The 26,300-nt window shown below is 50.9% G+C and overlaps 1 protein-coding gene across 1 annotated transcript in view; it reads right to left on the reverse strand.

Moving 5' to 3' along the window:
* The window catches only part of LOC120992224 (myosin-IIIa-like), a 73,491-nt gene that overhangs the window by 14,264 nt on the left and 32,927 nt on the right, over positions 1-26,300 (reverse strand). Inside the window, exons 8-24 of the mRNA XM_040421058.1 lie at positions 25,691-25,790; positions 25,395-25,520; positions 22,708-22,816; positions 22,203-22,319; positions 22,022-22,122; positions 10,568-10,654; positions 10,133-10,198; positions 8,144-8,257; positions 7,835-7,946; positions 7,666-7,712; positions 7,453-7,512; positions 6,684-6,803; positions 6,511-6,596; positions 679-726; positions 559-606; positions 355-446; positions 93-230 (exon numbers count right to left, since the gene is read on the reverse strand). Of these exons, the coding sequence (XP_040276992.1) occupies positions 93-230; positions 355-446; positions 559-606; positions 679-726; positions 6,511-6,596; positions 6,684-6,803; positions 7,453-7,512; positions 7,666-7,712; positions 7,835-7,946; positions 8,144-8,257; positions 10,133-10,198; positions 10,568-10,654; positions 22,022-22,122; positions 22,203-22,319; positions 22,708-22,816; positions 25,395-25,520; positions 25,691-25,790 (1,571 nt within the window). The remainder of the gene's footprint in view (positions 1-92; positions 231-354; positions 447-558; positions 607-678; positions 727-6,510; positions 6,597-6,683; positions 6,804-7,452; positions 7,513-7,665; positions 7,713-7,834; positions 7,947-8,143; positions 8,258-10,132; positions 10,199-10,567; positions 10,655-22,021; positions 22,123-22,202; positions 22,320-22,707; positions 22,817-25,394; positions 25,521-25,690; positions 25,791-26,300) is intronic.

The raw sequence follows: 26,300 nt of genomic DNA on the forward strand, positions 1-26,300 counted from the left end.
CCTCTTCCCCACGGAGCAGCCGCATGTTACGCCCTGCCCCGAGCAGCAGTGACAGATCACACCCCCAAGGAGCGAGATATTACACCCCTTACCTCGAGCTGCCGCCTCCTGCTCCTCCTGGCGTTGCGTGCGCGCCCTTTCAGACTCTTCCTCTTTCAGCTTCTCCTTCAGTTTTCGCATTTCTTCCAGCAGACTGAGGAACGCTCTCCGGCAGAGGAGACCCTTGTACCCTGGAAGAAGAGGGAAACGGCAAAGACTGCTGAGAACTCCCCCAGGAGGCCAACCATAATAACACACACAGGACCACAGAGGGGTGACCACCACCCGGACCACAGGTGGGCGCTTGTTACGTACGCCTCTGGATGGTGATGGCGGCGTCCCGCAGCCTCAGCAGGTTCTGCATCATCTCATCCTGGTGCCAGTATTTGAAGAAGAGCCGCGATGTCCTGTTGAGTCACAGGCGTGTAAGCATGATATAGCACCAACTATGACGGGGAGTCCTGCCAGCGTACCTACCCGTCCTGCCAGCGTACCTACCCGTCCTGCCAGCGTACCTACCCGCACTGCCAGCTGCTCAGCTGCACCCTCTGCAGGATCCTTATACAACTGCAGGAGAGGAGGAACAGTCAGTACCCAGCAGTATACCCAGCAGACCCCCCGGGAGGGAGATGCACCCACCTGTCTCTGCTCACAGGTACATCAGGGGTAAGGAGGAGGATCCCAAACCTGCAAATAGAAAGAGAGAATAAAGGAGAGAAATGGGACAGGAGGGGGCGCTCACGGGCCAGGCTCTGAATCATAAGGCCACGTACACCGCAGTATGAAAAATGCTGATAAACGGAGCAGACGCCAACATATCACACGACCCTATAGTGACCCCAGGGTCAATCACATGACCGCGTCATACACGGCTGTACAGTGACCTCAGCGTAGATCACATGACCGCGTCATACACGGCTGTACAGTGACCTCAGCGTAGATCACATGACCGCGTCATACACGGCTGTACAGTGACCTCAGCGTAGATCACATGACCGCAGCATACACGGCTGTACAGTGACCTCAGCGTAGATCACATGACCGCGTCATACACGGCTGTACAGTGACCTCAGCGTAGATAACATGACCGCAGCATACACGGCTGTACAGTGACCTCAGCGTAGATAACATGACCGCAGCATACACGGCTGTACAGTGACCTCAGCGTAGATCACATGACCGCAGCATACACGGCTGTACAGTGACCTCAGCGTAGATCACATGACCGCGGCATACACGGCTGTACAGTGACCTCAGCGTAGATCACATGACCGCGTCATACACGGCTGTACAGTGACCTCAGCGTAGATCACATGACCGCAGCATACACGGCTGTACAGTGACCTCAGCGTAGATCACATGACCGCGTCATACACGGCTGTACAGTGACCTCAGCGTAGATCACATGACCGCGGCATACACGGCTGTACAGTGACCTCAGCGTAGATCACATGACCGCAGCATACACGGCTGTACAGTGACCTCAGCGTAGATCACATGACCGCAGCATACACGGCTGTACAGTGACCTCAGCGTAGATCACATGACCGCGGCATACACGGCTGTACAGTGACCTCAGCGTAGATCACATGACCGCAGCATACACGGCTGTACAGTGACCTCAGCGTAGATCACATGACCGCAGCATACACGGCTGTACAGTGACCTCAGCGTAGATCACATGACCGCAGCATACACGGCTGTACAGTGACCTCAGCGTAGATCACATGACCGCGTCATACACGGCTGTACAGTGACCTCAGCGTAGATCACATGACCGCAGCATACACAGCTGTACAGTGACCTCAGCGTAGATCACATGACCGCGTCATACACGGCTGTACAGTGACCTCAGCGTAGATCACATGACCGCGTCATACACGGCTGTACAGTGACCTCAGCGTAGATCACATGACCGCAGCATACACGGCTGTACAGTGACCTCAGCTTAGATCACATGACCGCGTCATACACGGCTGTACAGTGACCTCAGCGTAGATCACATGACCGCGTCATACACGGCTGTACAGTGACCTCAGCGTAGATCACATGACCGCAGCATACACGGCTGTACAGTGACCTCAGCGTAGATCACATGACCGCGTCATACACGGCTGTACAGTGACCTCAGCGTAGATCACATGACCGCAGCATACACGGCTGTACAGTGACCTCAGCGTAGATCACATGACCGCAGCATACACGGCTGTACAGTGACCTCAGCGTAGATCACATGACCGCAGCATACACGGCTGTACAGTGACCTCAGCGTAGATCACATGACCGCGTCATACACGGCTGTACAGTGACCTCAGCGTAGATCACATGACCGCGTCATACACGGCTGTACAGTGACCTCAGCGTAGATCACATGACCGCGTCATACACGGCTGTACAGTGACCTCAGCGTAGATCACATGACCGCGGCATACACGGCTGTACAGTGACCTCAGCGTAGATCACATGACCGCAGCATACACGGCTGTACAGTGACCTCAGCGTAGATCACATGACCGCGTCATACACGGCTGTACAGTGACCTCAGCGTAGATCACATGACCGCAGCATACACGGCTGTACAGTGACCTCAGCGTAGATCACATGACCGCAGCATACACGGCTGTACAGTGACCTCAGCGTAGATCACATGACCGCAGCATACACGGCTGTACAGTGACCTCAGCGTAGATCACATGACCGCGTCATACACGGCTGTACAGTGACCTCAGCGTAGATCACATGACCGCGTCATACACGGCTGTACAGTGACCTCAGCGTAGATCACATGACCGCAGCAGACACGGCTGTACAGTGACCTCAGCGTAGATCACATGACCGCAGCATACACGGCTGTACAGTGACCTCAGCGTAGATCACATGACCGCAGCATACACGGCTGTACAGTGACCTCAGCGTAGATCCATGACCGCGTCATACACGGCTGTACAGTGACCTCAGCGTAGATCACATGACCGCAGCATACACGGCTGTACAGTGACCTCAGCGTAGATCACATGACCGCGTCATACACGGCTGTACAGTGACCTCAGCGTAGATCACATGACCGCAGCATACACGGCTGTACAGTGACCTCAGCGTAGATCACATGACCGCGTCATACACGGCTGTACAGTGACCTCAGCGTAGATCACATGACCGCAGCATACACGGCTGTACAGTGACCTCAGCGTAGATCACATGACCGCAGCATACACGGCTGTACAGTGACCTCAGCGTAGATCACATGACCGCGTCATACACGGCTGTACAGTGACCTCAGCGTAGATCACATGACCGCAGCATACACGGCTGTACAGTGACCTCAGCGTAGATCACATGACCGCGTCATACACGGCTGTACAGTGACCTCAGCGTAGATCCATGACCGCGTCATACACGGCTGTACAGTGACCTCAGCGTAGATCACATGACCGCGTCATACACGGCTGTACAGTGACCTCAGCGTAGATCACATGACCGCAGCATACACGGCTGTACAGTGACCTCAGCGTAGATCACATGACCGCAGCATACACGGCTGTACAGTGACCTCAGCGTAGATCACATGACCGCAGCATACACGGCTGTACAGTGACCTCAGCGTAGATCACATGACCGCGTCATACACGGCTGTACAGTGACCTCAGCGTAGATCACATGACCGCGTCATACACGGCTGTACAGTGACCTCAGCGTAGATCACATGACCGCAGCATACACGGCTGTACAGTGACCTCAGCGTAGATCACATGACCGCGTCATACACGGCTGTACAGTGACCTCAGCGTAGATCACATGACCGCGTCATACACGGCAGTACAGTGACCTCAGCGTAGATCACATGACCGCAGCATACACAGCTGTACAGTGACCTCAGCGTAGATCACATGACCGCGTCATACACGGCTGTACAGTGACCTCAGCGTAGATCACATGACCGCAGCATACACGGCTGTACAGTGACCTCAGCGTAGATCACATGACCGCAGCATACACGGCTGTACAGTGACCTCAGCGTAGATCACATGACCGCGTCATACACGGCTGTACAGTGACCTCAGCGTAGATCACATGACCGCGTCATACACGGCAGTACAGTGACCTCAGCGTAGATCACATGACCGCAGCATACACAGCTGTACAGTGACCTCAGCGTAGATCACATGACCGCAGCATACACGGCTGTACAGTGACCTCAGCGTAGATCACATGACCGCAGCATACACGGCTGTACAGTGACCTCAGCATAGATCACATGACCGCGTCATACACAGCTGTACAGTGACCTCAGCGTAGATCACATGACCGCGTCATACACGGCTGTACAGTGACCTCAGCGTAGATCACATGACCGCAGCATACACGGCTGTACAGTGACCTCAGCGTAGATCACATGACCGCGTCATACACGGCTGTACAGTGACCTCAGCGTAGATCACATGACCGCAGCATACACGGCTGTACAGTGACCTCAGCGTAGATCACATGACCGCGTCATACACGGCTGTACAGTGACCTCAGCGTAGATCACATGACCGCAGCATACACGGCTGTACAGTGACCTCAGCATAGATCACATGACCGCGTCATACACGGCTGTACAGTGACCTCAGCGTAGATCACATGACCGCGTCATACACGGCTGTACAGTGACCTCAGCGTAGATCACATGACCGCGTCATACACGGCTGTACAGTGACCTCAGCGTAGATCACATGACCGCGTCATACACGGCTGTACAGTGACCTCAGCGTAGATCACATGACCGCAGCATACACGGCTGTACAGTGACCTCAGCGTAGATCACATGACCGCGTCATACACGGCTGTACAGTGACCTCAGCATAGATCACATGACCGCGTCATACACGGCTGTACAGTGACCTCAGCGTAGATCCATGACCGCGTCATACACGGCTGTACAGTGACCTCAGCGTAGATCACATGACCGCAGCATACACGGCTGTACAGTGACCTCAGCGTAGATCACATGACCGCAGCATACACGGCTGTACAGTGACCTCAGCGTAGATCACATGACCGCAGCATACACAGCTGTACAGTGACCTCAGCGTAGATCACATGACCGCAGCATACACAGCTGTACAGTGACCTCAGCGTAGATCACATGACCGCGTCATACACGGCTGTACAGTGACCTCAGCGTAGATCACATGACCGCATCATACACGGCTGTACAGTGACCTCAGCGTAGATCCATGACCGCGTCATACACGGCTGTACAGTGACCTCAGCGTAGATCCATGACCGCGTCATACACGGCTGTACAGTGACCTCAGCGTAGATCACATGACCGCGTCATACACGGCTGTACAGTGACCTCAGCGTAGATCACATGACCGCAGCATACACGGCTGTACAGTGACCTCAGCGTAGATCACATGACCGCAGCATACACGGCTGTACAGTGACCTCAGCGTAGATCCATGACCGCGTCATACACGGCTGTACAGTGACCTCAGCGTAGATCACATGACCGCATCATACACGGCTGTACAGTGACCTCAGCGTAGATCACATGACCGCGTCATACACGGCTGTACAGTGACCTCAGCGTAGATCACATGACCGCGTCATACACGGCTGTACAGTGACCTCAGCGTAGATCACATGACCGCGTCATACACGGCTGTACAGTGACCTCAGCGTAGATCACATGACCGCGTCATACACGGCTGTACAGTGACCTCAGCTTAGATCACATGACCGCGTCATACACGGCTGTACAGTGACCTCAGCGTAGATCACATGACCGCGTCATACACGGCTGTACATTGACCTCAGCGTAGATCACATGACCGCGTCATACACGGCTGTACAGTGACCTCAGCGTAGATCACATGACCGCAGCATACACGGCTGTACAGTGACCTCAGCGTAGATCACATGACCGCAGCATACACGGCTGTACAGTGACCTCAGCGTAGATCACATGACCGCGTCATACACGGCTGTACAGTGACCTCAGCGTAGATCACATGACCGCAGCATACACGGCTGTACAGTGACCTCAGCGTAGATCACATGACCGCAGCATACACGGCTGTAGTGACCTCAGCATAGATCACATGACCGCAGCATACACGGCTGTACAGTGACCTCAGCGTAGATCACATGACCGCAGCATACACGGCTGTACAGTGACCTCAGTGTAGATCACATGACCGCAGCATACACGGCTGTACAGTGACCTCAGCGTAGATCACATGACCGCGTCATACATGGCTGTACAGTGACCCCAGCGTAGATCACATGACCGCGTCATACACGGCTGTACCTTGACTTGGCAGAACGTGGGCGACTTATAATCCCCATCTCAGACTTCCCCCTCCCACCAACAGGGGGCACTCACAGCACAGTACATGTGACCAGGGCCAGAGACCCTCATTGTGAGAGTGTTTCTCTGTATTCCTATGATGCCCCTCAGGCACAGAGGAAGAAGCTACTCACTGCCCGACAAAGTCCTGGAAGGAAGGTCTCCATGAGAAGCCATCCCTGCGTATCCGCAGCGTCTCCATCAGGCCATTGTACCGCAGCTGGAAAAAAAGATGAATGATGCCCGTAAGTGGGGTATCCATGCAGCATCACGTCCACATACTGAGATTATCCACAGTGCTCCTCACCTGGTTCAGCACTTCATCAAGCCGGAAAACGCCAGGCTGCTTCTCACGGTTAGGTTTAATGCAGCGGATGAAATGGGGGCTGGCAGCATACATCTTCTCCATGAGAACACCAAGTGACCGCTGTGGTCAGATGAGGCAGAGTCATAACAAAGAGCAGAACACAAAACCAGCTGATCTGACGTTGAGGCTCCTCAACATTGACATACCAAGGAGAACATCCAGTCACAGCTCCTCAGCATCACACATATCAAGTAGAACCTCCATAATCACGGCGCCTTGCCACCACACCATCACACAACACAGAGAAGCTCCACAGTCAAGCTCAAAGCTCAGCTCACATATCAAAGAAAACCTCCATAGTCACATCTTCTCACCACCGCACTATAAAAGCATATCAAGGAGAACCTCCATAATCACGGCGCCTTGCCACCACATCATCACACAACACAGAGAAGCTCCACAGTCAAGCTCAAAGCTCAGCTCACATATCAAAGAAAACCTCCATAGTCACATCTTCTCACCACCGCACTATAAAAGCATATCAAGGAGAACCTCCATAGTCACATCTTCTCACCACCGCACTATAAAAGCATATCAAGGAGAACCTCCATAGTCACATCTTCTCACCACCGCACTATAAAAGCATATCAAGGAGAACCTCCATAGGCACATCTTCTCACCACCGCACTATAAAAGCATATCAAGGAGAACCTCCATAGGCACATCTCACCACCACACTATAAAAGCATATCAAGGAGAACATCCATACCCGAAACTGCGCCCCAACAGACATCTTACGGGTAGAAGCTTTATCCTGTGACATCAGAGCCTGTAATGTAGACACAAAACACTCACTGAAATGGTTGGGAAAGGGATTTACATTTTCAATAATTTAATGTGAAAAAGCATGACATTGTTCACCGCGTAGATGACGACATGAACAGTGTGACAACGTGGAGGAGCATGGCCTACAATCACTTACCTTCTCCCTGTGAATGGGCATCAGGGTTCCCGTTCTAGAGATGCTGGCTGAGGGAATCATCAAGAATACAAGACTTACTACCTTTCAATACACTGGGGGCAGGGGTTACAAGAGAGAACCTACCCCCTAGAACCACACGTCCGCAATGAGATCATCAGTGACAACCTACCTGAGAAGAGCAGGCTCAGTAATAAGGTCTCGCTGTTTATAAACAGGTTCTGAATGTTCACTGGAATCGTGTCCCTGTTCCTCTCCAAGAACCCGACTGCCGTGTACTGCACCTGAGAGGGGGGATGAGGAGCATCAGAATATACCGCCAGCGGCAGGGCAAAGGTCATCAGGGGGTGGAGCTACCACGGCCAATGCCCAAAAGGGGTGGGGCTACTAATGCCAAGGCCATTAGAGGGTGGAGCCACGGCTATTAAGGTCACTAGGAGTAAAGCTACCAAGATATGGAGATTGGGTGTAGGCCGGTTACCTTTCCGGCGTAGTGATGAACGATGAATCCCGGATCCTTTCCTCGGATTCGCTCATAGTAAGGATTTGTTCCACAACCAGCGTTGAGTTTCTCCACAAAAGACGAGTCAGATGCCTAAAACAATTTATATTAGGGAATGACATCAGCTGAACCGGACCACAGGGTATGTGATGTCAGATGTCATGTGACCAGTAAGCCCCTCCCAGTAGTATAAAGTGACAGAAGATGCATCATGGGAGGTAGATGCACCGAGGGGTTTCTACACAGGTATGTTATGATTCCCATCCGACCGCCACGGTCACACAGAGTGGACTATTATACACTGCTCAAAAAAATAAAGGGAACACTTAAACAACACAATGTATCTCCAAGTCAATCCCACTTCTGTGAAATCAAACTGTCCACTTAGGAAGCAACACTGAGTGACAATCAATCTCACATGCTGTTGTGCAAATGGGATAGACAACAGGTGGAAATTATAGGCAATTAGCAAGACACCCCCAATAAAGGAGTGGTTCTGCAGAAGGTGACCACAGACCACTTCTCAGTTCCTATGCTTTCTGGCTGATGTTTTGGTCACTTTTGAATGCTGGCGGTGCTTTCACTCTAGTGGTAGCATGAGACGGAGTCTACAACCCACACAAGTGGCTCAGGTAGTGCAGCTTATCCAGGATGGCACATCAATGCGAGCTGTGGCAAGAAGGTTTGCTGTGTCTGTCAGCGTAGTGTCCGGAGCATGGAGGCGCTACCAGGAGACAGGCCAGTACATCGGGAGACGTGGAGGAGGCCGTAGGAGGGCAACAACCCAGCAGCAGGACTGCTACCTCCACCTTTGTGCAAGGAGGAACAGGAGGAGCACTGCCAGAGCCCTGCAAAATGACCTCCAGCAGGCCACAAATGTGCATGTGTCTGCTCAAACGGTCAGAAACAGACTCCATGAGGGTGATATGAGGGCCCGACGTCCACAGGTGGGGGTTGTGCTTACAGCCCAACACCGTGCAGGACGTTTGGCATTTGCCAGAAAACACCAAGATTGGCAAATTCGCCACTGGCGCCCTGTGCTCTTCACAGATGAAAGCAGGTTCACACTGAGCACATGTGACAGACGTGACAGAGTCTGGAGACGCCGTGGAGAACGTTCTGCTGCCTGCAACATCCTCCAGCATGACCGGTTTGGCATTAGGTCAGTAATGGTGTGGGGTGGCATTTCTTTGGAGGGCCACACAGCCCTCCATGTGCTCGCCAGAGGTAGCCTGACTGCCATTAGGTACCGAGATGAGATCCTCAGACCCCTTGTGAGACCATATACTGGTGCGGTTGGCCCTGGGTTCCTCCTAATGCAAGACAATGCTAGACCTCATGTGGCTGGAGTGTGTCAGCAGTTCCTGCTAGACGAAGACATTGATGCTATGGACGGGCCCGCCCGTTCCCCAGACCTGAATCCAATTGAGCACATCTGGGACATCATGTCTCGCTCTATCCACCAACGTCACGTTGCACCACAGACTGTCCAGGAGTTGGCAGATGCTTTAGTCCAGGTCTGGGAGGAGATCCCTCAGGAGACCGTCCGCCACCTCATCAGGAGCATGCACAGGCGTTGTAGGGAGGTCATACAGGCACGTGGAGGCCAGACACACTACTGAGCCTCATTTTAACTTGTTTTAAGGACATTACATCAAAGTTGGATCAGCCTGTAGTGTGTTTTTCCACTTTAATTTTGAGGGTGACTCCAAATCCAGACCTCCATGGGTTGAAAAATTTGATTTCCATTTTTTTATTTTTGTGTGATTTTGTTGTCAGCACATTCAACTATGTAAAGAACAAAGTATTTCAGAAGAATATTTAATTAATTCAGATCTAGGATGTGTTATTTTTGTGTTCCCTTTATTTTTTTGAGCAGTGTATAATGACCAGGGGCCGGTAAAACCAAACAGGAGCACGGGATGACACACAAGATGGAGGGATCCCCATAGATCACATGTCACTCACCTGTGGAAATGAGGTCTGCTCATCCAAAATGGAGAGGATGCCCCAGGGTCGCGCCAGGAACAGATCCTAGAGATGGGGACGGGAGAGCAATATTCAGCTTAAAGGGGAACTTCAACTTCCGAAGAGAAGGGTATGACTACAGTATTCAAGACCATGGGAGCTGCAGCCAACAACCCCCTATGTCAAAACAAAAAAATCTCCATCAGAAGTGAAGGCGTCTCATCCTGCACCATCACGGTGGGATTATGGGACATGTGATGTGAGAGGCACCACCTGCCATCATGCCTGCAGGAACCCAGGGGTGGGGGGGGGGGGCTTGGACCACTACATTAGTACTAAAGAACTTCTTCTGCACACTCCAGAATCCCTCACATTATCACAGCACCATCCAATATGAGGAGCTGACGGTATATGGACACAGTATCAGGCGCGTACCAGTATGGCCTGGTTATTGGTGAAGATGACCGCGTCCTCCGTGATCCCCTCCTCCCGGTAATGCTGCTGCTCCATCAGGAATATGTGCTGCCAATGACACAAGACATGACGTGACAATATGTTATATGTAGACAGCAAGCAACACATAACATGTTATATGTAGAAAACATATAAACACGATAACCCTAACAGCTGGCCGCCTACATTATTCTGTCCTCCTGCTTCTAGACCGGTCCTCCACCTTCTACATTACTCTGTGCTCCTCCTCCTAGACCTGTCCTCTGCCTTCTACATTACTCTGTGCTCCTCCTTCTAGACCTGTCCTCTGCCTTCTACATTACTCTGTGCTCCTCCTTCTAGTCCTGTCCTCTGCCTTCTACATTACTCTGTGCTCCTCCTCCTTGACCTGTCCTCTGCCTTCTACATTACTCTGTGCTCCTCCTCCTAGACCTGTCCTCTGCCTTCTACATTACTCTGTGCTCCTCCTCCTAGACCGGTCCTCCGCCTTCTACATTACTCTGTGCTCCTCCTCCTAGACCTGTCCTCTGCCTTCTACATTACTCTGTGCTCCTCCTCCTAGACCTGTCCAGTGCCTTCTACATTACTCTGTGCTCCTACTTCTAAGTCCTGTCCTCTGCCTTCTACATTACTCTGTGCTCCTCCTTCTAGACCTGTCCTCCACCTTCTACATTACTCTGTGCTCCTCCTTCTAGACCTGTCCTCTGCCTTCTACATTACTCTGTGCTCCTCCTCCTAGACCTGTCCTCTACCTTCTACATTACTCTGTGCTCCTCCTCCTAGACCTGTCCTCTACCTTCTACATTACTCTGTGCTCCTCCTCCTAGACCTGTCCTCTGCCTTCTACATTACTCTGTGCTCCTCCTCCTCCTCCTAGACCTGTCCTCTGCCTTCTACATTACTCTGTGCTCCTCCTCCTAGACCTGTCCAGTACCTTCTACATTACTCTGTGCTCCTACTTCTAAGTCCTGTCCTCTGCCTTCTACATTACTCTGTGCTCCTCCTTCTAGACCTGACTTGTACCTTCTTCATTACTCTGTGCTCCTCCTTCTAATCCTGTCCTTAGCCTTCTACTTACTCTGCTCCTCCTTCTAGACCTGTCCTCTGCCTCCTACATTACTCTGTGCTCCTCCTTCTAGACCTGACTTGTACCTTCTACATTACTCTTTGCTCCTCCTTCTAGACCTGACTTGTACCTTATACATTACTCTGTGCTCCTTCTTCTAGACCTGTCCTGTACCTTCTACATTACTCTGTGCTCCTCCTTCTAGACCTGTCCTCTGCCTTCTACATTACTCTGTGCTCCTCCTTCTAGTCTTGTCCTCCACCTTCTAGATTACTCTGTGCTCCTCCTAGTCCTGTCCTCCACCTTCTAGAGTACTCTGTGCTCCTTCTTCTTCTAGACCTGTCCTCAGCCTTCTACATTACTCTGTGCTCCTCCTAGTCCTGTCCTCCACCTTCTAGAGTACTCTGTGCTCCTTCTTCTTCTAGACCTGTCCTCCGCCTTCTACATTACTCTGTGCTCTTCCTCCTAGACCTGTCCTGTACCTTCTACAGGGCACAGTTGGGACTCCGATACCTGCAGAGCATTTGCTTTGTGTTCAGATTCTAGAGAAGTGATGGCGAACCTATGGCACGGGTGCCAGAGGCGGCACTCAGAGCCCTCTCTGTGGGCACCCGCACCCCGGAAAAAGTCTATGGTGAAGCAAAATGCCTTAGACTTTTCCTGCCATTCATCAGCGCAGGGCGCACTATGAACAGCGCAGGCAGCGCACTGAATGTAGGCAGGCTATTATAGCTAAATGATAACGTACATGAAAGATATATTATATTGTATTCAGGTTACATTGCCGTATTGGCACTTCGCGATAAATAAGTGGCTATTTGGCTGCAGTTTGGGCACTCGGTCTCACTGTTCTAGAGGATACCCCAGGCTTAACCTTACGCCATATGAACGATTTTTCTCACACTTGGGAAAAATTATAGGTAAAAATAAAATGTGAAAGTGTTTGTACAGTATAAAGACGATTAGAGAGAGTGACTGTTTTCTCGGTACGATCCTTCCAACCGTAACGAGGAGACATTCGAGAAATGTCAGCGAAATACTGAACGATCCCTTTACAGGTCACAGGAGTATCTGCGCTCCCGTTTATACCCAATGTAGGGTTTGTGGTCCAGACGTAAAGGGGCGACAGCACTTACGGAAATTACTTGGATTTTGTCCAGTTTATTTTAAAGCTCAAGATTTTCCCAAACGTTCCCATCAGATTAGAAATGTGGGAGAAGGCATTAGATTAGCAGGTTTTATGAACGTGCAGCGGTTTTATGCTGTGTCCCCAAGTGTAAGTCCTACATATCATGCGTCCATCGGTAGGGCGGTCAGGAGGGGGTCCCATTATTTAGGAGACAGGCTGATGACTTACTGTATACGGAGAAGATTATGGGGAACGGCAGGGACTTCATGGAGCTCCAGTCTGCTCCACCAAATGGCTTCAGAGTCTGTGCAGAGAAGGACCAACGCAGCAGGTCTGGTCAAGGTGTCTGAAGAGGCGCAGTGCTCAGCCTCCGCTCTACCTGGCATGTGGGTGACAGCTACAATCAGTGTAGAGGGCAGTATTATATTCTCAGGGCCAGTTCACATGATCCATTTTGAAAAACACGAGTCTTTTCAGCACGAAAAAAAGTTTTTCATGCAGTTTTTGACGCTTCCTTCTTTAACCGATGGGTTCAATACAAAGCTGAATTTTCAGATCTGCACCAAAAAACACCTGGACTTACATGGAGCTGGTTTTTCTGCTTCTCGTTCATTTGAATGGGAGATCCAGTGCCGATTCTGCCCCAGGACAGCGCGCGCTTCTGCTTTCTTACACGGAAGTGCTGCTTCCCACTGACATTTATGGGAGGCTGTTTTAAGGCATTTTTTGGAGCCGATTTTGGCAGAAACCTCTAAAATTGTTAAAAAAACTCTGAGGTATTATATAATAAAGCGATGGGGCTTTAGGTGTCACAAGAAGAAGGACATTTCCCTCCTGGCCATGATGCAGATATGAGCACATAACATTTGGTCAGGAAGTGGTTTTTGCGGCCATTACATGCTCCCAGGAGCGGAGGCGGTGAGAGGTCTCTGAAGGTGTTCTAACAGCAAGATTTCTCATACCAGGGAGATGTGATCTCAGAAGGAACCTGTGTCAGACCCCGTGTGGTAGGGGCGTCCAACCCTCTAACATAAAAAGTAGAAGACTATAAAAGTCACAAACTGCCCACAGTGACAATCTCATGGAGTGTCCCCAGGTACTTGGCTCTCATATCTGCTCCATCTTCATTCTTGTATGTGCAGAGATGTATTCTAACATTCTTCACATGTGGTCAGACTTGTCAGCTCGCATTGTTGAGGGGGTGCGGGGAAGTGGAGGAAACAGCCCTCAGAAGCACCGGAGAGGTAACGACATCTCCCATTAATGGGCTCGGGCATGTGAGGACAGGTGTCGCCAGAGGCCCTGTATACGACACTAGTTCCATAAATCATCCAAGCGTTGGGTGGTCCTGTAGACATCAGTAATACCACTGCACATAATAAAAGAGCGGGTCTCCCTTCTTACATCTCAGAAGCGGAGGTCTTCAAAGCCTACGAGGGACCACGAGAGTCCGGCTTTTCACACAGAATCCCACCAATCAATCGGGTCCTTCAGAGTTTTCTTAGGAGTCCGTTTTCCTGCTATCATCTTAGTTCATTGGGGTGCGAGAAATGGTAAGAAAGGAAGCTCCACAATATCTCGAAATGTTGCCCAGTTTAGGGCACCCAAAAGCTCAGGGGCATCACAGACACTGGAAAGATGAATATCTTAGCATATGTGATTTTTCACTCCTTCCTAAATTATTTCTGGCTCATCTCGCCTCCTTGCAGAGAGGTTCCTTTAAGGGTTAGGTTAAAGGAACCTTAGGTTTTCTAGAATGTTTCTCATCAGGAGCAGTGAGAATATGAAGATTTATTCTGACAAAATCTGTTCTCATGCCCTGGAGGCGGAGCTTCACTCTGCATTCAGCTGCTTCATAGCTCCTCCCCTCTGCTCTGAGTGACAGCTGTAGTAGCCAACCAGGAGACTCCTACAGCTGACACCTGACTTCTTGCTCAGTGAAATTAGGCAGTCTGCCAAAAAGTTGTCTCAAGGAGGACCTGGATACTGGCTCCTTGGAGCATTGACTGGGTTCATCCACTTCTTTAGTTGAAGCCTTCAATCCCGATTTAACATATTTCTATATATTGCTTTGATTTTGGAGCACTTCATAACATGCAGGGGTCAGCCTTAGGAAAGCACACCCTGTGGTTAAACTGCTCTACCCATAAACAATGAGACACTGGTGTAGGCTGACATTACATCACCCTGGGTCCTACCCACTTGTAGACTCTTATCGGTCTTATCAGTAATTCCTTTTTTCACAAAACCTCCATGACGGCACCTTAGACCAGCCATGCTCAACCTGCGGCCCTCCAGCTGTTGCAAAACTACAACTATCAGCAAGCCATAATAGTTGTAGGCTGTCCAGGCATGCTAGAAGTTGTAACAGCTGGAGGGCCGCAAGTTGGGCTTCACTGCATTAGACCATAAGAAGATCCTTGGCCCACCAGGCAGAAAGACAAGAAACTGAAAAGGACCCTCCTTCACCTTCTCCTCATTGTCAGGAGATACAGATTTTTGAAGTTACGGCAGGGACATATGCGGTGCCATCGTGGAGGTTTTGTGAAAAAGGAATTCAGTAAGACTAATTAGTTTTTTCCCCTTCAGCCTCCATGAAAGCACCAGATCAATGGTCTAGGGCAGGGATCAGCAACCTGCGGCTCTCCAGATGTTGTGAAACTACAATTCCCAAATTGCCTACTTGCTGTTTTCTTCTCAGAACTCCCATAGAAATAAATGGAGCATGCTGGGAATTGTAGTTTCACAACAGCTGGAGAGCCGCAGGTTGCTGATCCCTGGTCTAGGGTGGGACTACCACCTGTAAAACCTTTACCCAAAGGACAGATCATATTGTCGGTCAATTCTACTCTAATCCTTCACGAATATATGAGGGCTGACCCATGTTACAGCCTCAGAATCTGTTCAATGGAGGCGGAGGCTCTCTCCACCCAGGAGGTTGATATCGACCTAGTTGAATGTGCCTTAAGAATCTTAGGCACATCCTTCACCATGGTCTCATAGGCCTCACATATTGCCAAGTTTGCCCATCTAGCCATGGATGAAGCTTTCATGCTTCTCCTATTTCTCTGGAACTGAACAAAAAAGGAATTTGACTCTCTCCAGGATTCTGTGGCTTTTAAATATTGTAGAATATATCTTCTAACATCCAACTTCTGGAAAACCTTTCCAGCTTCAGCCTTTGGTCTTTCACAGAAGGAAGCACAACTTTCTAAAACCTGTGATAATCCAACACTCCCTTAGGGAGGAATGAAAGGTCTCTAAGACAATCCTATCCTCCCCATCAGAGAGGTTTTACTGAAAACGCTGGAATCTCACTAACTCTTCTGGCTGAGGTTATAGACACCCTTTGGATCAATAGAGAAGTAGTTAACCAGTTTCTGCGACAAGCAAACAAATCCATTTGTGGAAGCCCCACCTCTGGATTATTCAAGTATCTCCTTACTTGAGGCGCCATTCCCCTGGATTTAATCTCTTGCAGCTTTGTCCAATTCCACATTTTCTATCCCATGTAGATACATAACTGTGGATAAGGACATTATGTTTTGTTCTGCCCAGTAGTAGTTTGCGCCGGGCATCCTCCTGATTTCTATGTGCCACTACCTTCATGTTGTCTGACCCGATCTGTACCTTAGAATTCTTGATTTTGGGGGGAATGACCTCCTCCCAGACTGCTTTCAACTCCTTGTAATCTGAAGACATTCTCCTGTCTGCCTGGTCCCAGGACCCTTCAGGTGTCATCTGCTGTAGGTGAGCCCACCATCTGCAAAGATTGGCGTCGTTGTGATTTACCCAAAGAATCCCTCATTCTAAATTCCTCATCGACTCCCACCATCGTAGAGTCATTTACCTTTTGTGGAATCGCCAATGTTCTCTCTAGCGGATCCATTCTCTTGGTCCACTGCCGCCTCTGTAGGGCGAGAGAATGAAATTGTGCCCACCTGACTGCTGGTAGGCAGGCTGTGAAGGATGCCAGTCCTGCCACTGCTTGACGTATTGGGCAAGTCTTCTGCTTTCTGAAATTTTCATCTGTACATTTCTTATGGCGCTCACGAGTCGCAGTGCTCCATACCTCTCCATACTCTCCCAGCAGCACCGATGCCAGGCTCTGCTCTCTCCTCCGTACACCTTAACCCATGCACCAGATTCTGGTCAATCAGTATGTCACCAGGTCCCACCCGTGCATGCCGGACCGCTTACTAAGGACCCCCCTCATGACGTCGCCGGTAGACACTGGAGGGACTCTGAGTTTCTGCGGTTCTTACCCGCTGACCCCCCATACTGGAGCACCAAATATAAAAAGGGTCTGGAGCATTGCAGCAGGCATCAGTATGGGAACAAGCAGATTTTGTCAAAGGTAGGCCCTCCTGTCCGAACCTGCGTCCATGTTGTTGCTTCTCTCCACATGGAAGGGACAGGAAGACACTGAAAAGATGGAAGCGGGCACTTTTAAGCTTCCTGTCCCTGCCTGATGGAAGGAGGATTATCTTGTGGTAACAGCAATCATCCATCTCTATGGGACAGCCAGACATAGTGGAGTGTGGTCCTTAACCATGTCTGGAAGGTCCCACAGAGAAGAATGGATGCATTATACGGGGCCTTGCAGGGTACAGGGCTCCAATTCTCAGGGTCAGAAGGGGACCCCGCAGAGAGACACCCACCCATCCTCTAGTTGCCCCTTCTCCTGTATAAAGGTGATTGAAATAACCAGAATACCACTATAAACTGTATAATACATGAGGCAGTTGATGAACGTATTGTGGCAGAAATACAGATCTGATAGCAATCCTGAAAAAATAAGGCAGATCTCCGTTAGAGAAAAATTGAGTTTTGCTGAAATTTCAATTTAGCAGGCAGAGTTCAACTTCTTCAATTTGAAGCACATAGCTAGTTCCTTATTGTCCTGAGAAGCACTCTTACACAAGACTGCCTTCTACATTACCCAATGTTCCTCCTTCTAGTCCTGTCCTCTGCCTTCTACATTACCCAATGCTCCTCCTTCTAGTCCTGTCCTCTGCCTTCTACATTACCCAATGCTCCTCCTTCTAGAGCTGTCCTCTGCCTTCTACATTATTCTGTGCTCATCCTTCTAGAGCGGTCCTCTGCCTTCTACATTACTCTGTGCTCATCCTTCTAGAGCTGTCCTCTGCCTTCTACATTATTCTGTGCTCATCCTTCTAGAGCTGTCCTCTGCCTTCTACATTACTCTGTGCTCATCCTTCTAGAGCTGTCCTCTGCCTTCTACATTATTCTGTGCTCATCCTTCTAGAGCGGTCCTCTGCCTTCTACATTACTCTGTGCTCATCCTTCTAGAGCTGTCCTCTGCCTTCTACATTACTCTGTGCTCCTCCTTCTAGAGCTGTCCTCTGCCTTCTACATTACTATGTGCTCCTCCTTCTAGTCCTGTCCTCTGCCTTCTACATTACTCTGTGCTCCGCCTTCTAGACCTGTCCTCTGCCTTCTACATTATTCTGTGCTCATCCTTCTAGACCTGTCCTCTGCCTTCTACATTACCCAATGCTCCTCCTTCTAGTCCTGTCCTCTGCCTTCTACATTACCCAATGCTCCTCCTTCTAGTCCTGTCCTCTGCCTTCTACATTACCCAATGTTCCTCCTTCTAGTCCTGTCCTCTGCCTTCTACATTACCCAATGCTCCTCCTTCTAGTCCTGTCCTCTGCCTTCTACATTACCCAATGCTCCTCCTTCTAGTCCTGTCCTCTGCCTTCTACATTACCCAATGCTCCTCCTTCTAGAGCTGTCCTCTGCCTTCTACATTATTCTGTGCTCATCCTTCTAGAGCGGTCCTCTGCCTTCTACATTACTCTGTGCTCATCCTTCTAGAGCTGTCCTCTGCCTTCTACATTATTCTGTGCTCATCCTTCTAGAGCGGTCCTCTGCCTTCTACATTACTCTGTGCTCATCCTTCTAGAGCTGTCCTCTGCCTTCTACATTATTCTGTGCTCATCCTTCTAGAGCGGTCCTCTGCCTTCTACATTACTCTGTGCTCATCCTTCTAGAGCTGTCCTCTGCCTTCTACATTACTCTGTGCTCCTCCTTCTAGAGCTGTCCTCTGCCTTCTACATTACTATGTGCTCCTCCTTCTAGTCCTGTCCTCTGCCTTCTACATTACTCTGTGCTCCGCCTTCTAGACCTGTCCTCTGCCTTCTACATTATTCTGTGCTCATCCTTCTAGACCTGTCCTCTGCCTTCTACATTACCCAATGCTCCTCCTTCTAGTCCTGTCCTCTACCTTCTACATTACTATGTGCTCCTCCTTCTAGTCCTGTCCTCTGCCTTCTACATTACTCTGTGCTCCGCCTTCTAGACCTGTCCTCTGCCTTCTACATTATTCTGTGCTCATCCTTCTAGACCTGTCCTCTGCCTTCTACATTACCCAATGCTCATCCTTCTAGAGCGGTCCTCTGCCTTCTACATTACTCTGTGCTCATCCTTCTAGTCCTGTCCTCTGCCTTCTACATTACTCTGTGCTCCTCCTACTAGAGCTGTCCTCTGCCTTCTACATTACTCTGTGCTCATCCTTCTAGACCTGTCCTCTGCCTTCTACATTACTCTGTGCTCCTCCTTCTAGACCTGTCCTCTGCCTTCTACATTACTCTGTGCTCCTCCTTCTAGACCTGTCCTCTGCCTTCTCATTACTCTGTGCTCATCCTTCTAGACCTGTCCTCTGCCTTCTACATTACTCTGTGCTCCTCCTTCTAGACCTGTCCTCTGCCTTCTACATTACCCAATGCTCCTCCTTCTAGAGCTGTCCTCTGCCTTCTACATTACCCAATGCTCCTCCTTCTAGAGCTGTCCTCTGCCTTCTACATTACTCTGTGCTCATCCTTCTAGACCTCTCCTCTGCCTTCTACATTACTCTGTGCTCATCCTTCTAGACCTGTCCTCTGCCTTCTACATTATTCTGTGCTCATCCTTCTAGACCTATCCTCTGCCTTCTACATTACTCTGTGCTCATCCTTCTAGAGCGGTCCTCTGCCTTCTACATTACTCTGTGCTCATCCTTCTAGTCCTGTCCTCTGCCTTCTACATTACTCTGTGCTCCTCCTACTAGAGCGGTCCTCTGCCTTCTACATTACTCTGTGCTCATCCTTCTAGACCTGTCCTCTGCCTTCTACATTACCCAATGCTCCTCCTTCTAGAGCGGTCCTCTGCCTTCTACATTACTCTGTGCTCATCCTTCTAGACCTCTCCTCTGCCTTCTACATTACTCTGTGCTCCTCCTTCTAGACCTGTCCTCTGCCTTCTCATTACTCTGTGCTCATCCTTCTAGACCTGTCCTCTGCCTTCTACATTACCCAATGCTCCTCCTTCTAGAGCTGTCCTCTGCCTTCTACATTACCCAATGCTCCTCCTTCTAGAGCTGTCCTCTGCCTTCTACATTACTCTGTGCTCATCCTTCTAGACCTCTCCTCTGCCTTCTACATTACTCTGTGCTCCTCCTTCGAGACCTGTCCTCTGCCTTCTCATTACTCTGTGCTCATCCTTCTAGACCTGTCCTCTGCCTTCTACATTACCCAATGCTCCTCCTTCTAGAGCTGTCCTCTGCCTTCTACATTACTCTGTGCTCATCCTTCTAGACCTGTCCTCTGCCTTCTACATTACTCTGTGCTCCTCCTACTAGAGCTGTCCTCTGCCTTCTACATTACTCTGTGCTCATCCTTCTAGACCTGTCCTCTGCCTTCTACATTACCCAAAGCTCCTCCTTCTAGAGCTGTCCTCTGCCTTCTACATTACTCTGTGCTCATCCTTCTAGACCTCTCCTCTGCCTTCTACATTACTCTGTGCTCCTCCTTCTAGACCTGTCCTCTGCCGTCTACTTTATTCTGTGCTCATCCTTCTAGAGCTGTCCTCTGCCTTCTACATTACTCTGTGCTCCTCCTTCTAGTCCTGTCTTCTGCCTTCTACATTACTCTGTGCTCCTCCTTCTAGAGCGGTCCTCTGCCTTCTACATTATTCTGTGCTCATCCTTCTAGAGCGGTCCTCTGCCTTCTACATTATTCTGTGCTCATCCTTCTAGAGCTGTCCTCTGCCTTCTACATTACTCTGTGCTCCTCCTTCTAGACCTGTCCTCTGCCTTCTACATTATTCTGTGCTCATCCTTCTAGAGCGGTCCTCTGCCTTCTACATTATTCTGTGCTCATCCTTCTAGAGCTGTCCTCTGCCTTCTACTTTATTCTGTGCTCATCCTTCTAGAGCTGTCCTCTGCCTTCTACATTACTCTGTGCTCCTCCTTCTAGAGCTGTCCTCTCCCTTCTACTTTATTCTGTGCTCATCCTTCTAGAGCTGTCCTCTGCCTTCTACATTACCCAATGCTCTTCCTTCTAGTCCTGTCCTCTGCCTTCTACATTACCCTGTGCTCCTCCTTCTAGAGCTGTCATCTGCCTTCTACTTTATTCTGTGCTCATCCTTCTAGAGCTGTCCTCTGCTTTCTACATTACTCTGTGCTCCTCCTAGAGCGGTCCTCTGCCTTCTACATTATTCTGTGCTCATCCTTCTAGACCTGTCCTCTTCCTTCTACATTACCGTCTTCCTCCACCTTCTAGACCTGTCTTCTACATTACTGTCCTCCACCTTCTAGACACATCCACTGCCTTATACATTACTATGTGCTCCTCCTAGACCTGTCATCTGACTTCTACATTACTCTGTTCTCCTCCTCCTAGACTTTTCCTCAGTCTTCTACATTACTCTGTACTCCTCCTACTTCTAGACCTGTCTTCCTCCTCCTAAACCTGTCCTCTGCCTTCTAGACTTGTCCTACCCCATCTACATTACCCTGTGCTCCTCCTTCTACTAGACCTGTCATCTGCCTTCTACATTACTCTGTCCTCCTCCTTCTAGACTTGTCCTCTCCCTTCTATATTACTCTGGGCTTCCCCTACTAGACCTGTCCTCTGCCTTCTAAATTACCCCGTGCTCCTTCTACTAGACCTGTCCTCTGCATTCTACATTACTCTGTCTTCCTCCTTCTAGACTTGTCCTTTCCCTTCTACATTACTCTGTGCTCCTCCTCCTAGACTTGTCCTCTGCCTTCTACATTACTCTGTCTTCCTCGTTCTAGACTTGTCCTCTGTCTTCTTTGTTAACATAATACATGATCAGAAGTTATATGTGGGGAACTTGTAACACATGATCACATGTTGGTTGGACAGTTCATGTAACATACCACTATGAGTGGACATGTGACTGAGGAGGACATATTGTGTGAAGTGCCACTTACGTGGTTGAAGAAGTTCTGCAGCTGCTCATTTGCCAGGTTTATACATAACTGCTCAAAACGATTTATAGCAAAGTTCTCAAAGCCAAAGATATCGAGAATCCCTGAGTGATGGAAGAAGATGATGACCATAAGTACGGAGGACAACGCCCATCATCATCATCAGCAGTGGGCACAGACTCACCGATCTCCAGCATCTGTGACCCTGCGACCGCGTCTCCAGCAAGAAGATCGTTCACCTTCTTAACGATCCAACCAAAAAGACGAGAGTAAACCACCCGAGCGATGGAGTCCCTGGCATCTACACACAGAGAAGACGTGGATGGCCGTCAGCAGTGGTCACACTGTACACATATGTTACATTACACCATCTCCACTGTACACACCCAACATACTACATGTCTAAGAGAACATGTTAGCCTGTCAGTCAGTGATCACGAATGTCACAGGCTACACACGGAACACATGGGAGCCACAAATTCCTCCCCCAACTCCAGCACCTAACAGCACACAGATCCCCAGGAGTCATTCTCCTACATGCGACCACCATGATGAGGGTCAGGACACACTCACTCCCTGTATGGTCACATAGTCATAGAATGTGCCACTCTCTGCTTCGACTGTATCACCCCAGACCCCCAGATAAGGCAGCAGCACCAGTCATGTGAGCAGTTGGCCGCCCACCTCACCTTCCGCCTGCTGCTTGCTGTGCAGTCTCCGGATAGCTTCACCGCGGGTCAGGGATGTCGTACAAATCAGGCAGCTCAACAGGTCGTCCAGCTGCACCCCAAACTGACCCTGCAAAACCCCCCCAAAACTCAGCATGAGAAGAGAGCGAAACCTAAAAGGCGTCTAACAGGAGAGAACGAGGGAATACAGAGGGCATCTAACAGGAGGGAACGAGGAAATACAGAGGGCGTCCAACAGGAGGGAACGAGGAAATACAGAGGGCATCCAACAGGAGGGAACGAGGAAATACAAAGAGCGTCCAACAGGAGGGAACGAGGGAATACAGAGGGCGTCCAACAGGAGGGAACGAGGGAATACAGAGGGCGTCCAACAGGAGGGAACGAGGGAATACAGAGGGCGTCCAACAGGAGGGAACGAGGGAATACAGAGGGCGTCCAACAGGAGGGAACGAGGGAATACAGAGGGAGTCCAACAGGAGGGAACGAGGGAATACAGAGGGCGTCCAACAGGAGGTAAAGAGGGAATACAGAGGGCGTCCAACAGGCGGGAACGAGGGAATACAGAGGGCGTCCAACAGGAGGGAACGAGGGAATACAGAGGGCGTCCAACAGGAGGGAACGAGGGAATACAGAGGGCGTCCAACAGGAGGGAACGAGGGAATACAGAGGGCGTCCAACAGGAGGGAACGAGGGAATACAGAGGGCGTCCAACAGGAGGGAACGAGGGAATACAGAGGGCGTCCAACAGGAGGGAACGAGGGAATACAGAGGGCGTCCAACAGGAGGGAACGAGGGAATACAGAGGGCGTCCAAAAGGAGGGAACGAGGGAATACAGAGGGCGTCCAACAGGAGGGAACGAGGGAATACAGAGGGCGTCCAACAGGAGGGAACGAGGAAATACAGAGGGCGTCCAAAAGGAGGGAACGAGGGAATACAGAGGGAGTCCAAAAGGAGGGAACGAGGGAATACAGAGGGAGTCCAACAGGAGGGAACGAGGGAATACAGAGGGCGTCCAACAGGAGGGAACGAGGGAATACAGAGGGCGTCCAACAGGAGGAAACGAGGGAATACAGAGGGCGTCCAACAGGAGGGAACGAGGGAATACAGAGGGCGTCCAACAGGAGGGAACGAGGGAATACAGAGGGAGTCCAACAGGAGGGAACGAGGGAATACAGAGGGCGTCCAACAGGAGGTAAAGAGGGAATACAGAGGGCGTCCAACAGGAGGGAACAAGGGAATACAGAAGGCGTCAAACAGGAGGGAACGAGGGAATACAGAGGGCGTCCAACAGGAGGGAACGAGGGAATACAGAGGGCGTCCAACAGGAGGGAATGAGGGAATACAGAGGGCGTCCAACAGGAGGAAACGAGGGAATACAGAGGGCGTCCAACAGGAGGGAACGAGGGAATACAGAGGGCGTCCAACAGGAGGGAACGAGGGAATACAGAGGGAGTCCAACAGGAGGGAACGAGGGAATACAGAGGGCGTCCAACAGGAGGTAAAGAGGGAATACAGAGGGCGTCCAACAGGAGGGAACAAGGGAATACAGAGGGCGTCCAACAGGAGGGAACGAGGGAATACAGAGGGCGTCCAACAGGAGGGAACGAGGGAATACAGAAGGCGTCAAACAGGAGGGAACGAGGGAATACAGAAGGCGTCAAACAGGAGGGAACGAGGGAATACAGAAGGCGTCAAACAGGAGGGAACGATGGAATACAGAGGGCGTCCAACAGGAGGGAACGAGGGAATACAGAGGGCGTCCAACAGGAGGGAACGAGGGAATACAGAGGGCGTCCAACAGGAGGGAACGAGGGAATGAGGGAATACAGAGGGCGTCCAACAGGAGGGAACGAGGGAATACAGAGGGCGTCCAACAGGAGGGAACGAGGGAATACAGAGGGCGTCCAACAGGAGGGAACGAGGGAATACAGAGGGCGTCCGGCGAGGGGGAGCAAGGGAATACACAGGGGCGTCCGGTGGGGGTAACGAGGGAATACAGAGGGCATCCAACAGGAGGGAGTGAGGAAACACACAGGGGGTCCGGCAGGGAGAGTGAGGGAATACAGAGGACGTCCAACAGGAAGGAACGAGGGGATACCGAGGGTGTCCGGCGGGGGAGTGAGGGAATACAGAGGGTGTCGGGCATGGGGGAGTAAGGGAATACAGAGGGTGTCTGGCACGGGGGAGTGAGGGAATACAGAGGGTGTCTGGCACGGGGGAGTGAGGGAATACAGAGGGTGTCCGGCGGGGGAGTGAGGGAATACAGAGCGTGTCTGGCACGGGGGAGTGAGGGAATACAGAGGGTGTCTGGCACGGGGGAGTGAGGGAATACAGAGGGTGTCCGGCGGGAAAAACGAGGGAATACACAGGGGGTCCGGCAGGGGGAGTGAGGGAATACAAAGGGCGTCTGGCGGGGAGAACAAGGGAAAACAGAGGGCATCCAGCAGGGGGTGGAACGAGAGGATGCACAGAAAGTCCGGCGGGGGGAGGAACGAGAGGATGCAGGGCACATCCGGGGGTAAACAGGGAATGCACCGGGGGTCCTGTGGAGGTAAGGAGGTGATGCAGGGGGCACTCATGTCCAGTTCAGCCCCCAAAGCTGTGTGCCTCCACTGATGGGGGGGGAGTCAAGGTGTAGTGGGGGACGCATGCGATGCCCCCTCACAGCCCACCAACCGCTTCTCACCGCTGCAGCCTTCAGCCAGCCCATGGAGGTGCCATCCACCGTCACACCTCCCGCCTCCTCCGGCTCAAAGACGATGTTCCCCAGAGAAAGGACCCCGGAGAGGACGATCTTCAGATCCAGCTCCTCCTGCCAGAGAATTGGAAGTCACATGACCAGGGACATCATCCAGCGAGGGGTCTCCTCACTGTCTCTGACCCTAAGATAACACTTTCTGGCACTATTCACACCAGTCTGTAGGGGGCGTTACACTAGTGGGTGGGGGGTGACCTCTGGACCCGGCTGCTCCAAGCACTGACCTGATTCTGGAATCCAACCATGCGCAGGGCGTTACACAGCGTCTGGTAGCCTTCACTCCAGCGCAGGCGCTCCGTGTCCTCCCAACTCCGGCCGATGTACCTGCGGGTTACAGAGGATGGGACACAGGGACGCACCGCAGTCACATGACACGAAACACCACCAGTGACTACAATAATCAGAGGCAGGGGAAATACCCGACCACTATAAGCAGTAATTACAGGATCAATAACAGCAGAAGAGGCCTCAGCTGTGTGTGGAGGAGAGAGGTCCCCATCACCAGTATTGGGAGGGCTTCTCTCCAGTAACAGCAGGTACATTGTGAAATACCCGACCACTAGAGGCAGTAATGACAGGATCAATAACAGCAGAGGAGGCCTCAGCTGTGTGTGGAGGAGAGAGGTCCTCATCACCAGTACAGGGAGGGCTTCTCTCCAGTAACAGCAGGTACATTGTGAAATACCCGACTACTATAAGCAGCAATGACAGGATCAATAACAGCAGAAGAGGCCTCAGCTGTGTGTGGAGGAGAGAGGTCCTTATCACCAGTACAGGGAGGGCTTCTCTCCAGTAACAGCAGGTACATTGTGAAATACCCGGCCACTAGAGGCA

This window comes from Bufo bufo, chromosome 2, assembly GCF_905171765.1.
Source record: "Bufo bufo chromosome 2, aBufBuf1.1, whole genome shotgun sequence".
In the NCBI taxonomy this organism is placed as follows: Eukaryota; Metazoa; Chordata; class Amphibia; order Anura; family Bufonidae; genus Bufo; species Bufo bufo.